The 14,017-nt window shown below is 40.2% G+C and overlaps 2 protein-coding genes across 7 annotated transcripts in view; both read left to right on the top strand.

Annotated features, from left to right (window-relative positions):
• herc2 (HECT and RLD domain containing E3 ubiquitin protein ligase 2) overlaps positions 1–5,815 on the top strand; it is a 46,980-nt gene extending 41,165 nt beyond the window's left edge. For 5 of the 6 annotated variants that reach the window (XM_023954502.1, XM_023954500.1, XM_023954499.1 and 2 more), the window contains exons 87-91: positions 74–186; positions 3,514–3,704; positions 3,781–3,886; positions 3,955–4,167; positions 4,996–5,815. In XM_023954502.1, the coding sequence (XP_023810270.1) occupies positions 74–186; positions 3,514–3,704; positions 3,781–3,886; positions 3,955–4,167; positions 4,996–5,268 (896 nt within the window). In that variant the 3' untranslated portion in view covers positions 5,269–5,815. The remainder of the gene's footprint in view (positions 1–73; positions 187–3,513; positions 3,705–3,780; positions 3,887–3,954; positions 4,168–4,995) is intronic. The other variant, XM_023954498.1, reaches the window with a different exon arrangement.
• A 4,603-nt stretch (positions 5,816–10,418) lies between these two features.
• The window catches only part of oca2 (OCA2 melanosomal transmembrane protein), a 60,512-nt gene continuing 56,913 nt past the window's right edge, over positions 10,419–14,017 (top strand). The window contains 1 exon segment of the mRNA NM_001104792.1: positions 10,419–10,626. The gene's annotated coding sequence lies outside the window, so the exon portion shown is untranslated.

Here is a 14,017-nt window from a genome sequence, read left to right as displayed (position 1 = left end):
GCCTCCTCCGTGCAAACAGTCAGCTGATGCTGGTGTGATGTGTGGGTAATGCGCTCAACCTTGCTGTCTGCAGGAGTTCTCCTTGGAATTGCAATTCGAACTGGAAGCCCCCTGAGCCTGAATCTGGCAGAACCGGTGTGGAAGCAGCTGGCAGGGATGAGCCTGACCATCGCCGACCTTAGTGAGGTTCGTGCACGTCCCTGCCTCGGTGCATGTGTGTGAATGATCCAGTCAAGTGGATGGACTCGATGTGATGCTGAAGGACTTAGATCTAACACTTTTCTTTTCCTTAGTCAGCGCCATCACTTCTCTAAGAAATAAGAAGAAACAGTCCACTGAGTTTTCAGTTTCTCCATTGCCTAAAGAGAGGAGCAGCTTTAACAAAAATGAAGATCAGAGGAACTTAACCTATTTTTTAAAGTCCCACTCCGATCATCTTTTGATCCATTGTAAAAGCATTCCCAGTGGTTTCTTAATCATGACAAAAATGGCGTCGTTTTCTCGCAGAGCGGCACCAGATCATCAGAAATTCACCTCTGAGTTGTGGACTGCTGGTATGGATGTAAGCCCACGCTGATATCCCATCATCCCTTTGTTTGCACTCTCTCCCGCTATCTTACAGCCCCTCGCAACCGCTAGCTAAAAGTAGCAGTGCATCAAACATGGCCAGCGATATTGTACATGTAGTACAGTGTTGAGCCTCACTCCAGCTCAGACCAGGAAAATGAATGGATCTATTTGTCTGCAAGTGGATGCATCAGAATGGAGCAGAGCAGTGACACTTTGGCCCCGCCCATTTCACTTGCTGTGTCACAAAAGAGGATTTTCAAACGGCATCCCCCCCCCCCCCCCCCCCTACACCTGATTCATCCAGATTTGAGTAAACAAATACCCAGCAATGAAAATTTGGGTCTTTGAATTGTTTTTGCCATTTCCAGCAGGCTAGCAACCCTCCAAACAAGATTTAATGCGAATCGGCAGCAACATCAATCTGAAGAGTTGTGGTTGAGGTGAACAGAATGTTGACCTCACGTTTACATTTTTAGAGTTTCACATGCCTGGTGTCAATTTAGCATGAGGTTTTTTCTAAGCCATTGGTTTATTTTGTCAGTCTGCTTGAACGCAGTTTAGTTTGTTGTGGTGAGAATGGAGAACTTCCCTGAACGAGGTGACTATCTCGTACACGAATGTGAATCTTCCTAAACTTTAAGCTCATTTTTTTTTAGCTAAAGCGCCGGAGGACGTGCCCTTTTTTATTACATTTGTTTGATTTTATAACCACAGATTTAACTTTTAGTCTTACCTTTAAAGTTTCAGGGAAAATCAGCACAATGACTTCAAGAATGTTTCCTCATCAATTCTGTTGATAAGAAGTCGAGTCGCTTTCCGTCTCTGCCCGAACCCCTTCACCTTGGAGCTACAGAAATAGTTATGCAACACCTCCAGCTCACATGATCAGCATTGTGACCTACAGAAAAATCACATTCCTATACATTCCTCCACAGATTAAAGCCTAAGCCCATCAGCCTGCAGTTCTACAAAGGACTCCTAAAAATTCCGTAAACCTCACTTTTCATAACAAACCTTTTATGAACTTGCTTTCCTCCAACCTTTGTGCCGTGTGCGTAAAAGAGGCGTCGTGAGTCGACTCGTGCTCTGATCATACGCCTCTGAACCTACAATGGAGGAAGAGCTGACAGGAGAGAAGGCCCTTTTCCTCTCAAAGCTGCGTTTGTTGTGTGGTTTTGCCCGTGAGGGATTCAAAAGGTTAAATGGGAAGTGAATTTAGCACAAGGCGATCAGTGTGGAGCTCACAGGACATGATCCGTGGGCTCCTTCTCATTCACGTGTGTATGAAAGCACTCGAGTTCATATATGCGCCCAAAACACAAGCTTGTAATGAAGTAGCAACGATTAATGCTCTTTTAACCACATCTTTTTTGTTATTTAAAGGCAAAAACTGAAAATTCCCAGTTTAAAGATTCCGATCATCTTTTGATCTGTTGTAATAGCGTTTCTAGTGGTCTTGTATTGTGCCGTTTTCAGACAAAATGAAAAGAAAAAACTGTTTCTGCAGAGCAGCAAGAGTTCATTTAAGAAATCATGTTGAGTCGTGGGCGGGACCATTGGCACAGAGCAAGCCCGCACCCACTTCCAGTCACCCATCTGCTAGCTTACAGCTCCAAAAGCTAACAGTAGTGGTGCAACAAAAAAAGCTAAGCAATATCAGAGCTATTCAGCCGTACAGTTCTGAGTCCGATGCCAACTCAGACGAGGAAAACAAAGACGTTCATGGATCTATTTGTCTACAAGTGGAGCAGGGAGGTCGTGGCCTGCCCAACGTATTTTCTAAGTTACAAATGCAATCTTTTCCAAACTGCAATTTTTTTGTCTGCTCTTGATTTCACTAGGATTTTAAATAAGGAAATACTCAAATGGAATATTTCCTCCATTGTCAGAAAAATGCCACAAGAACATGTTTAATTAATTCACTTTATTTCAGTCTCAGATGCGGTCGATAAAAGAAGACTGATACGACATACATAATTATAGAAAATAATAAACAATAAAAAAAAAAACTACAGTTTACAACCATTTAAATAGAGTATAATCTATTTAAATGGCGAAAGTGTAGCAGAATGAGCTTCTTTTGGGATCAGTCAGAGACATGATAATTGCATTTTTAGACTTGTCCAGGCGTTCCATGAGGCTGTGGGTATGATGGCGTAGTAGTGCTTCATAGGTGGGGATGTGAGCATCCACAAGCAGCTGACTGGCTCTGTACCACCTGGGCAGCTGGAGCAGAAGCCTAAAGCCATCTTTATAGGTCACTATGAATCTACGGAGCGTCCCACGTCCATAATTCCACCACAGAGGAGTGTAGTAAGCTCTGAATAACGAACGTCAGCATATTTGCCTGAGCATTCGGTTTACAGTATTGTCTCTGAATGTCTCTGTCATCCCGCCAATCATCACAATGAAATGTCCAAGATATTTGATAATTGAGGTTTGTTCCAGAGGCTTTTCCCAAAGCTTAATAACAGGAAAGTTTACAAATCTTTAAATACATGTGCAGCCTCTTTGCTTCTGCAGAAATTAAGAGACAAAACTGCATCATCATGTGAAGACGGATATAAAAGGTTTTGACGCTTCAGAAACAGTTGTGTTGTAACTCAGTACAAACATGGAAGAACAGAAACGCAGCGATTAAATAAAATGAGTGGATTTCGCTTTCATTAGCCAAATCATCTAAATTAAACGAGAAATTCCCAAATATATTTTGGTTGGTAAAATGGTTAGTTAAAAAATGAATAAATATGAATAATGAAAAATGCAGTGGACCTCATGTTTAGGTGTAAGCGCACCAATAAAGCATGGGTCTCATACTTTAAAACTGATATTCACCAAACTGCTGTCAAATGAAAACAATGATGTGCTGTTTGAATTCTGAGGGGAAAATATCTCTAAATGTATCGAGCCTGAAATATTTGCATCGTATTTTGGTGGTTGTAGGTTGATAAGGATTTTATTCCGGGTTTGATGTACATCCGTGACAACGAAGCCACGTCTGAAGAGTTTGAGGCCATGACCCTGCCCTTCACGGTGCCCAACGCCAGCGGCCAGGACATCCAGCTCAGCTCCAAGTATTCCCACATCACGCTGGAGAACCGTGCAGAATATGTCCGCCTGGCAATTAACTACAGGTGACGTGCTGTTATTTTTAGAAAGCTGTTTTGAGTTTGTCCTCCTCTTCAGCCCTTTACTCGTCTGGTGTTGCAGACTCCATGAGTTTGACGAGCAGGTGTCCGCCGTGCGGGAGGGGATGGCTCGGGTGGTGCCGGTTCCCCTGCTGTCTCTTTTCACTGGTTACGAGCTGGAAACGATGGTGAGTCGTTGCACCAAAGGCCCCTGGGATTTCCTGCCCGCAGATGTTCATGTCTGGCTCTCCTTCAGGTGTGTGGAAGTCCAGACATCCCCCTGCATCTGCTCAAGTCGGTGGCCACATACAAAGGGGTGGAGCCAACAGCGCCACTCATACAGTGGTTCTGGGAGGTGATGGAGTCGTTCTCCAACACAGAGAGGTCTCTCTTTCTGAGGTTCGTCTGGGGTCGCACCCGGCTGCCGCGGACCATCGCTGATTTCCGGGGGCGGGACTTTGTAGTGCAGGTAAGATTCCCTACAGCCTCTTAAATCACGACTTGTTTGCCACCAGTATCGACTCTCCCAATTCCTTCATTCTATTTTATTGAATTTAAAATGATTTGTTGGTTAATATTATAGGTTTTGTATCTATCAACAGCTTTTCAGACGTTATTTTTGGGTGCTCTATTTAAAAAAAAAAAAAAAGAAAAGTTTTCTTTTTTTAACGTAATGCACATTCTTCAGTACAATTCAGGTGAGCAGGTTCTTATCTTCCCAAAAAGCATACATCACCTGCTTTTAATGCGGTCTTGTTGTTAGTACAGACAGGCTGGAGTTCTTCAGAAAGCTGCTGCTTGTCGTGTCTTTTCTCTGTGGAATCGGCCCTGCTTTTCAGGAGTCGATATGTGACGTACGTCAGCAGACTCAGGCAGCAACGTCAGGATTTTGTGATCAATGAGCCTCAAGCTTTTAGCCGCTTCTATTTGTCTGAGTTGTGTATTTCTTTATCAAATAGGAAAAGCCTCCACCTATGTCTATTTTAAAGAGCAGATGAGATAAAAGTGGAGAAATGTGGATCTAATGATTTAAGTCTTGAAAACCCATCAACTTTTAAGCATGGAGGTGGGGAGTGGTTATCTGGGCTCTCCATATACTTGACCAATCCGACGGTGAATGGCATCCATCTGCTGTCATGAACATTTTACTTCATTTGTGACAAATCCTGCAAATGTGTTGCTCAACTATTAGTGAGTCATCTCTAGAGTGATTTACATTATTTGTGAGGCGCTTTGGACCAACGTGACTGTTGATGACTAGATGACGACATGGTACATCTTTTTTGTCTCCTTTCAGGTTCTGGATAAATACAACCCTCCCGACCACTTCCTGCCTGAGTCCTACACGTGTTTCTTTCTGCTCAAGCTGCCCAGATACTCCTGTAAACAGGTGCTGGAGGAGAAGCTCAAATACGCCATTCACTTCTGCAAGTCCATCGACACCGACGACTACGCCCGCATCGCTCTGACCGGCGAGCCCGCGGCCGACGACAGCAGCGAAGACTCTGACAACGAGGACGCCGACTCCTTCGCCTCAGATTCGACGCAGGACTACCTGACGGGACACTGAGCCTTTTTTTTCGAGCGGCGGAGGGCCGGATTCATTGAAATGTAGAACATGTCTGTGGGCGGATGTGCAATATAAGCTAAAGAGAGTAACGCCTGCTCTCAGTACTTTAAAAAGAAACGGAGTGATCTGCTGAACACCTAAATGTTGTGTTTAATGGAAACTGCGTGTATACTTCGAGTTACAGAGTTTAAAAAAAAAAGAAAAAAAAAGAATAAAGGCTCCAGCCTAGCACTGTGGTAGATTCTTCCTCTGGTTTGAGTGAATTATCCGTCTGTAGATTGATTATAGAAATTGATGTGCAACATTAGTATTACGTTATTTGTTAACAGTCATGTTTCTTTATACGAATCCAGAAAATAAGACATTTTTAACTACTCGTTGCCACACTGCTCGCCTCGGCCAGAGCCCACTGAAAAGTCATTTATAGATTCATGTATTCAGCCTTCCACCTTAAAGAATGTGTATAATATTACTGTGCCATGTATTTACACAAGGTCTCATTCCTGCATTTTAAATGTTAATAAATTTCTGTTCTTAAGTACAAAAATTCACGCCTCATTTTCTCTCTCCGAAGTTATCGCGACCTAGAAAAGAAAAACTTCTGAACGGTGCCTAAAGATGCAACCCAAATGGACGTGTGCGCGTATCACAATGGCTGTTATTTCCTGGATTATAGCCGCCTTTACCAAACCTCTCAGTCTGGATTAAAGTTCAGGTTAAAAGGACACCACTCAACGCGCAATGTTTTTTTATTTTTTTCAAAAGTAGGTCATTTAGGATGTCATCGGTTTATTTTAAGCCATCGCTGTAGCTTGGAATTAATTCAGATGTTGTTCTATGGAAATCCCTTTGAATGGAGAAAACAAAGCTTGTAGCAGGACTGTGCTTTAGGAGCTGGGATTAAAATTAATTAAAAAAGATCTTGCCTTATTACCTGTGTGCGCAATGGTGTCGGCAGCAGGGGGGGGGGGGGGGTACAACACTCCTCTCTGGTTTGGAGAGAGGGCTGGAACCTTCCATCCATTTTTGTAGTCTGCAGAAAAGTAAGGACTGTTGTGGGAGGGTTGTGCCCCATGCAGAATCGTGCATGGTTGTGTGGAGTCACGAGAAGAAGAAAAAAGTTTTATAAAAGAATTGGCTTAAAAAAATCATTAGCATTCTTTCTGTACTTAGAGCCTTTTTCTTTCCCCTGCAGTGATAATCGCACAGCAAGTTCTGCTGCTGGGAGTCAGGTGCTCTTCTGTGAATTCCAGGCTGCTCTTGAATAAGAGGGGGGGGGGGGGGGGTACTGAGGAATGTGTGTTATGTAGTCTTTTACAAGGGCAGCATCTAGAAAATAATACCCACAGATTGAGGTTTATATTTCAGCTTTAAGTCAAAGTGCTTGTTTTATGCAAGGGTAAGTTGTTTGGTGGGCTCAATCTGCAGATTGTGCACCACAGAGACCACTGAGCTGCTGAAAAAAGGCCCAGCGGAGACTGGAGTTCCTGGGGATCCTCAGGAGAAATAACATCACCCCATCACATCGCTGGTGACCTTTTACCATGTCACTGTATAAAAGTGCATCATTATACTGCATCAGCACTTGGTTCAGCAGCGGCACAGTGGCTCAAAGGAAGGCTCTCTGGCGGGTCATCTACACCGCCCAAAGGATTGTTGGCTGCCCTCTCCCCACTCAGGAAACCCTCCACAAAAACATCATCGGAGACTCTTCACACCCCGGACACTCCCTGTTTGAGCAGAGTAAGGACAAAAAGATTTCACAACAGTTTTTATCCAACTGCCACAAAAATGTTAAACCTGGAACTTTGTTGTAAATTATTTTTGTTTGGGAGTTTTCTTCATATTTATTTTATATTATTATTTCTCTGGTTTTTAACACGCGCTTTTTATGTAGTTTTCTGTATTATTTATTATTTTAGTAGTAAGTTGCTTATTTATTTAAATGTGTAAAATGTTGCACTGACCATAAAGCACTTTTGATTTCACTGACTATAAAGATCCATCTCTATCTCTCTGCATTCAAATGGAGTGTGTGGAACTGATCATTTCTAGTTTGTCATGTCACAAGGAGGAAAAAGTCTGTTAATATTGACTCTTTAAGATAGGTTATCACTAGAAAAGTTTGGAGGAAAGACGTTGAGCATGACCCCAGACCACCGCCTGGAGGATGCTCAGCCTGGCTGACTGGGATGAAGAGGAAAATGCCGGTTCGTCTGCTGCAGCATGTGACTGCATTCACGGGGAGATTTAAAAAAAGCTTGGCGAGCCATCAGCGCTTTTCCAATCTTCTACCTGCACTGCGATTCCTTCCACTATGAATGCAGCTCACAAGACTTTGTAAGCAGGAAGATGCTGAATCAATGTAATATTATGGAAGCACATCTAAAACAGGTTTATTATGCCTTTTAGCTCAGGACACAGAAAATACAAAAATAAAAACCAGGATTTTTATTTATTTTTTTACATTTCTGGTCAAGAATACGTAACATAAAGAGAAGATTAAGGTTGTGATTAAGATTAAAGGAAGAGAAAGGTTGTGGGCCCTTAAAATTAAAGGAATCTAACGTTTGATTGGATTAAATAGTGTATAATTGTGTGATCTGTGGAAAATGTATTGCAGTTAACCCTCTAAACAAGAGTAAGGATAAACACTCTGGACAAGAAGTCGTCTGTAGCTCAGGGCACAAAACGGCTGCAAGGCACCGAGCTGTTTCCTGCAAAATCCCAACAGTGTTTTTCTGAGGATAAAGAGTTAAAACCAAAGCCAATCTAGCACTGAGACCATATTACAAAGACATAAAAATGATGCATCTTTTTCAGGATGAAAGTCTCTCTTGTTCCGGGCATTTGTGAAGCACCTTTTCTTACCATGCTGTTTCTTCGGGCCTTTTTGGTCCTTCCAAAATGTCAAACTTGTGAAGGAAAAATGGTCCTGGATTTTCAAAGCTGTGAATAAAAATGAGGAGCAAAAGTAGCCCAAAAAATAAAATATGTTATGAATTAGACTCATGGAGACTTTTTTTTTTTTTTTTGCAGAAATCAAAGATCAGTGAAGTCATTAGTGACCTGAGGATCTCAAAGCTTCTGAGACATGCTTGGTTGCAAATAAACTATAATCTATATGTGTTAGCTGTAATGCAAACACTGGAAAGGAGGCAGAAAAATATGGGTAGTGTAATAAAGTGGTTTTTAGATTCAGTTTGAAACCAGTTTTAAGGCTTGGATGTTGCTGCCCTGCAAAACTGTCCAAGCAGGCGGGAAAACAAGCCTGACAGTTGCTGGAAGACAAACTGCAAGGCTCCTCCAGAGGTGACAGATGAGAATATGCTGCCAAGTGCAAAGTCATCTATTAAATTAAATGACAATGTTGTTGAAGAGATGTTCTGCTGTCATTCTAATTATGTGGACTTATAGATTGACAGACGTCTAAATCCACATTTGTTTTTTTTTGTAAACCAAGATGTTTGTTAATTTATGTGATGAGGTTTAAAACTGCAGTAAATTGCTACTAATTACCTGCTGAAGTGACCAAGCTCCAGTTATTGGTTTCAAATTAGATTTAACCAGGAAGTCTTCAAGTTGATTCAAATACATGAAATCAAAATAAAAGTTTTACTTTTTGTTAAATCATTTTTGTGCAATAGTTTAATATTTCCTGCTGTGTTTTTGAATTTTTTCTGAGTTGCAACATTTTTGAGATTTCTCCAGTGTGACATCTTTAAAATTTGTAGCATTGTTATAACTTTTTACAGGGATTTGGTCTGCGTTACTGAATTCACTGTGCAGTAAAAGCAGCTTGCTAAAATCTAATTTACGTTTCAGCATACAAAGGGTAAAAATAACCTTAATATACCCTTTCTGTTTTGCTCCGGACAACAAAAAAAACACCAACCTTCTTATAATATAACTTACTTCATAGCAGAAACATTAGCAAAAGTCTTCTCTAAGCTTTTGCTGCATACACTTAGTTCAAAGAGAAACACCTCAATAATTTCCAGAATTGACTGAGTTTTAAATTGTACGTTGATTTGTCCTGAATTTTCAGATGACTTCTGAATTAATGATGTAGTTTCTGCTTATTTTGAAACCCAGTTCCTGGAAACTGTAAAAGGAAAACAGTCAGCTGTTGTTTGTCTTGTCCCTTGAGGGCTTCTGTAGTAGAACTTCTGAGGTTTCCTTCCATTCAAAGCTGTTCTTTAACGCTGTCACCTGCATGCTCCGGAACAGGGAGGTAAAATGGAACTGTGATGTCAAACTGTAGCAGATGTTCTGTGGGTTCCTTTGAGGAACTGTGACTGGACTCTAGCTCTGCAAAAAGTGACACCCATACCTTACTAAATGTAAGGATTATTTGTTGGGAATTTTTCAGCCAGAGGCAAGAATGAATGCGGGGCAAAGAGACAGAAAAGTTATCCATTTTAAGCAAATGGTTTTATTGATCAACGGAACACGACGTAGCACAAGCAGGACAAAAACAAAGAACAAAAAAAGAAAAAAACCCAGAAGATGGGAGAAACTAAACCTTAAAAAAACATGGAAAGAAGTTGTTATAGTATCAGATGCATCAAGTAAACCCTGAATAGTCGTTTTACTCTTTGCTTCAGTCATTATACCTAGACCTATGGTGATTTAAACTAAAAAGTTACGTGTGTGAATTTAAGATTTTAATAATCATTTTTAAATGTTTGATAGCAATTTAGTGAAATTCATCAGTAATTTTTTTATTTTATTTTATTTTTTTAATTTATTTAATATAGGGGACAGCGCATATTAATAAACATTTCTGTCAAAATGCCAGAGTTAGCCAAAGGGCTATTTTTCATCTGCAGTCCCTGGGAAGATGTTAAAATCACCCTAAAAGATCAAAGTCAAATTACATAGTTTGGGTATATATTTGTACATATTTGTATTTGTTAAAAACGTAATTATTTTTCTTTTTCTCCCACTGCTAAAAAGTTGTGTTCTCTTTCTGGTGTGGTCCTAAAGAAAAATAAAAGTGTGCAGCACTTTCTCAAGTTAGAGAGGTTTGAAAGTTTTCCCTAATCTGCTTAAATATGGTTCTCCTCCCTCCCTCTTTTCCTCTTTCCCTCCCTGCTCAGCTGCTCTGGTTGCTCTAGTCAAGAGCATCTCCCTCTTTTGCTGGGAAGAGATCCGGAGAGGAAACTCCTCCACCTTTCCTGTTTTGAACTTCACTTCACCCAAAAAAATCGAACTCATCCCAGCATCTGTAAAGTTTTCCCCAACTTTTCCACTGAGTTTTGGAGGCTTCTGTGTAATTTTGCATCTGGTGGTTCATCTCATCATCATCTCCAGCATCCTCATCACCTAATTCAGCCTGTGTTTTCTTTATTCACGGTAAGTTTGACAGCCTTCATCTCATTTCATCACCACAGATGAGCTTGATCTGACTGAGTTACATCAGTGTTTCACATGCTTTGTGTGAGGAGTTTAAGCGTGACACCCTGGCGCTGCCCTGCAGGCCCTGTAAAAATTCTTTCTTTCAGTGCACCGACTTACAAATAAATGTAGAAAACTGAATGAAATGAGAAAAAGCAATAGTATTTTATGCCATTCAGACACTATATGATTCTAGAGGAGGCCCTGGATGATTTAAAATGTCAAATAAACCAAAGTGATCCTTGTGCTCTCGCACTGCAAATTGTTTGAGTCATTAGTCAGATCTGGAAACGGTTCCATTTCAGTGTTTCGGTCTGTAGTTGTGGTAAATAAGGGTGGAAATCCTGAAGATATCTGTTTGTCTTTGGCGTTACACGCAGCCTGCAGGCAGGACTGCAGACAAGTCTGATCATTCTTGTCCCTGATGAGCTGCATCATAAGACTTTGACAGGCGTTTCATGTGAGGCTGGACATAGATGACATGGGGAAAAGATCTAGCAAACTTTTAAATGTCCAATAAATGAAATTCAAACAGTAGAAATACTTTTTTACCTACTTAAATAAAAAAATGCTTACATTTGACTACATGTGTTTAGCAGGTGATACATCTTAGTTGATTGAATTTTTGTTGAATTTTTGGTTGGTCCGGATCAGCGGTGCCAGCATGCACTGCCTGTGAGGAACACTGTAGCTCAGGGAGTGCACAGTGCAAATGTCACATGCGAGATCTCGGGTGCCTTTCATGTGAGAAGTAATCCCATCGCTTTCATGCAGCCTGTGTGTTTGTGAGGACGGCATGCTGGCTGCTGACTTCATTCATCATGTGCTCTGTGTGTGCTGAGAATCAAAGTGCTATTGTCAGGAATTTACTTCCTTACTTAAACCAGTATTGTTTTATTATAGAAAAAAATTGTACAATTTAAAGGTTTTATGCACTAACAAGATAACCTTTAAAGAGAAGTAGAGGAAACTCAAGGAAAATTAGTGTCTGTAATAATATTTGATGTAATTCTTGATTTACAGATCCAAATATAACTCTTCACATCATATTTGCTACACGCACAATCCAAATTTTTCTTAAAAACTCATTTTTTATATTTAACTTGGTCCATGTTTTTTGCCCTGTAATTCATCATCATTCCACTAGGGGCAGTAGATTGGCTTTTTAGCTCATTTTAAAAATGTTATGGTCTAATGTTACTTATCTTTTAAATGAGTACTTGCTGCATTTAAAGAATGCAAAATTGGAAAACATGATAAGTACTTTTTTGTAATACAGTTACACAATGGTGAAAATATGTGTATCAAATTTAAGACAGTGGGTAAATAAGGTGCTTTCCCCCAGAACTTTAATGTCAATGTGCATCTTAAACTAACATTGTTGTCAGAAAAACTTAGCATATTATCCAATCCATAATATCAGAGATACTCAGAGATACTATTTTTCTCTGATATTACATCATTTGTTTTAGTGGATTTCATCAAAGGGTTTGAAAAAAGCCATAATTCCAAGAAATTGTAATTTTTTTGCCCTGTCCTTAACGTAGTGGACTTACATAGTGGTGCATACTAGGAAGTACCTGGTCTGTACTGGAAAGTATGTGGTGCATGCTAGGAGGTGTTTGCCGTGTACCAGAAAGTATCTGGTGCGTACCAGAAAGTATCTGCTGCATTCTAAAAAGTATCTGCTATGTACTAGAATGTATGTGGTGCATCCTAGAAAGTATCTGGTACGTACCAGAAAGTATTTGGTGCTCACTATAAAGAATCTGGTGCGCACTAGAAAGTATCTGGTGCATACTAGAAAGTGTCTGCTGTGTCCTAGAAAGTATCTGCTATGTACTAGAAAGTATGTGGTGCGTCCTAGAAAGTATCTGGTACGTACCAGAAAGTATTTGGTGCTCACTAGAAAGTATCTGGTACGTACCAGAAAGTATTTGGTGCTCACTAGAAAGTATCTGGTGCTTAGTAGAAAGTATCTGGTGCGCACTAGAAAGTGTCTGCTGTGTTCTAGAAAGTATCTGCTATGTACTAGAAAGTATCTGCTGTGTACTAGAAAGTATCTGGTACGTACCAGAAAGTATTTGGTGCTCAGAAGAAAGTATCTGGTGCGCACTGGAAAGTGTCTGGTGCATACTAGAAAGTATCTGGTGCGTACCAGAAAGTATCTGCTGTGTACTAGAAAGTATTTGGTGCGTACCAGAAATTATTTGCTGTGCACTAGAAAGTATCTGGTTCGTACTAGAAAGTATGTGCTGCGAACTGGAAGGTATCTGGTGCATACCAGAAACAATCTGGTGCATAATAGAAAGTATCTGATGCGTACTAGAAAGTATTTGGTGTGCACAAGAAAGTTTCTTCTGCGTACTAGAAAGTATTTGGTGCGCACCAGAAAGTATTTGGTGTGCACTAGAAAGTATCTGGTGCGTACCAGAAACGACCTGGTTTACACCAGAAACCATTACTTTTTTTTAACTTCTCAGTCCCTTTAAGGGTGCTGTAGAAATAGTTGCTTTCAAGCAAAATCATTTTTTAGATGATCAGATGACCCAATCTATGTCAGAAGGGTTTTTGGTACTTATGAAACTGGAGAATGAAGCACCTGACTGTGGTTTGTTTCTGCCTGAAGCTCCACTATTTCTGCTAAGCTTCAACATCCTCTGTCTCAGAAGCTTCAGGAAACTCCTGAAAACCCACTGACTGAGATTTTTTTGTTAACAAACCCAGAGCTTGAACCATTCATTAAAAAGAAGCTGGAAGTGATGTGACTGTAAAAAAACTGTTACACTGTCTTGATGAAAATAACTGTTTCTTTCATGATATTAAGATTAAGACATGATATTAAAAATTCAAGGGGCGTGAGAAGAGGTAAAGCCTCATAAAGTCTCACCCCCATGGCCTCGACCAAACCTATTACCACACCCAGTGGTAATAAACCCACTATCTATCGTAGTTTTGTTCTCTCTCTGCTGAATACATTTTCACACACCCATATACACACATAAATACACATATAAATACTTTCGACACACATTTTTGATGTAAACACTCATTGTGGTTCCATTTAAATCTTTTTTCCCCAACACACCCAAATGCATCTCCACGTGATTCAAATGTATTTTCAGAAATATTTACAGATATATCCCAGTTTATTTATGTTTGTATATGTCCACGTCCATCAACAATCATATTTCTATATTTGTTCTTAAACTCCTTTGTTTTTGGACATTGTTTTAAGTGTTTGTGTTCCACATATGGGTACACAAAATCCTTTTTGTTTCTGAGTTCCTTTTGTATTTAACAATTATCTAGTCCCCTGAAATTATACTTTCCTTTCTTTGAATTAGTA

The sequence above is a fragment of the Oryzias latipes genome, chromosome 4, assembly GCF_002234675.1.
Source record: "Oryzias latipes chromosome 4, ASM223467v1".
Taxonomy (NCBI): Eukaryota; Metazoa; Chordata; class Actinopteri; order Beloniformes; family Adrianichthyidae; genus Oryzias; species Oryzias latipes.
Note: the sequence above shows the minus strand (reverse complement) of the source record. Positions and strands in the feature narration are given on the sequence as shown.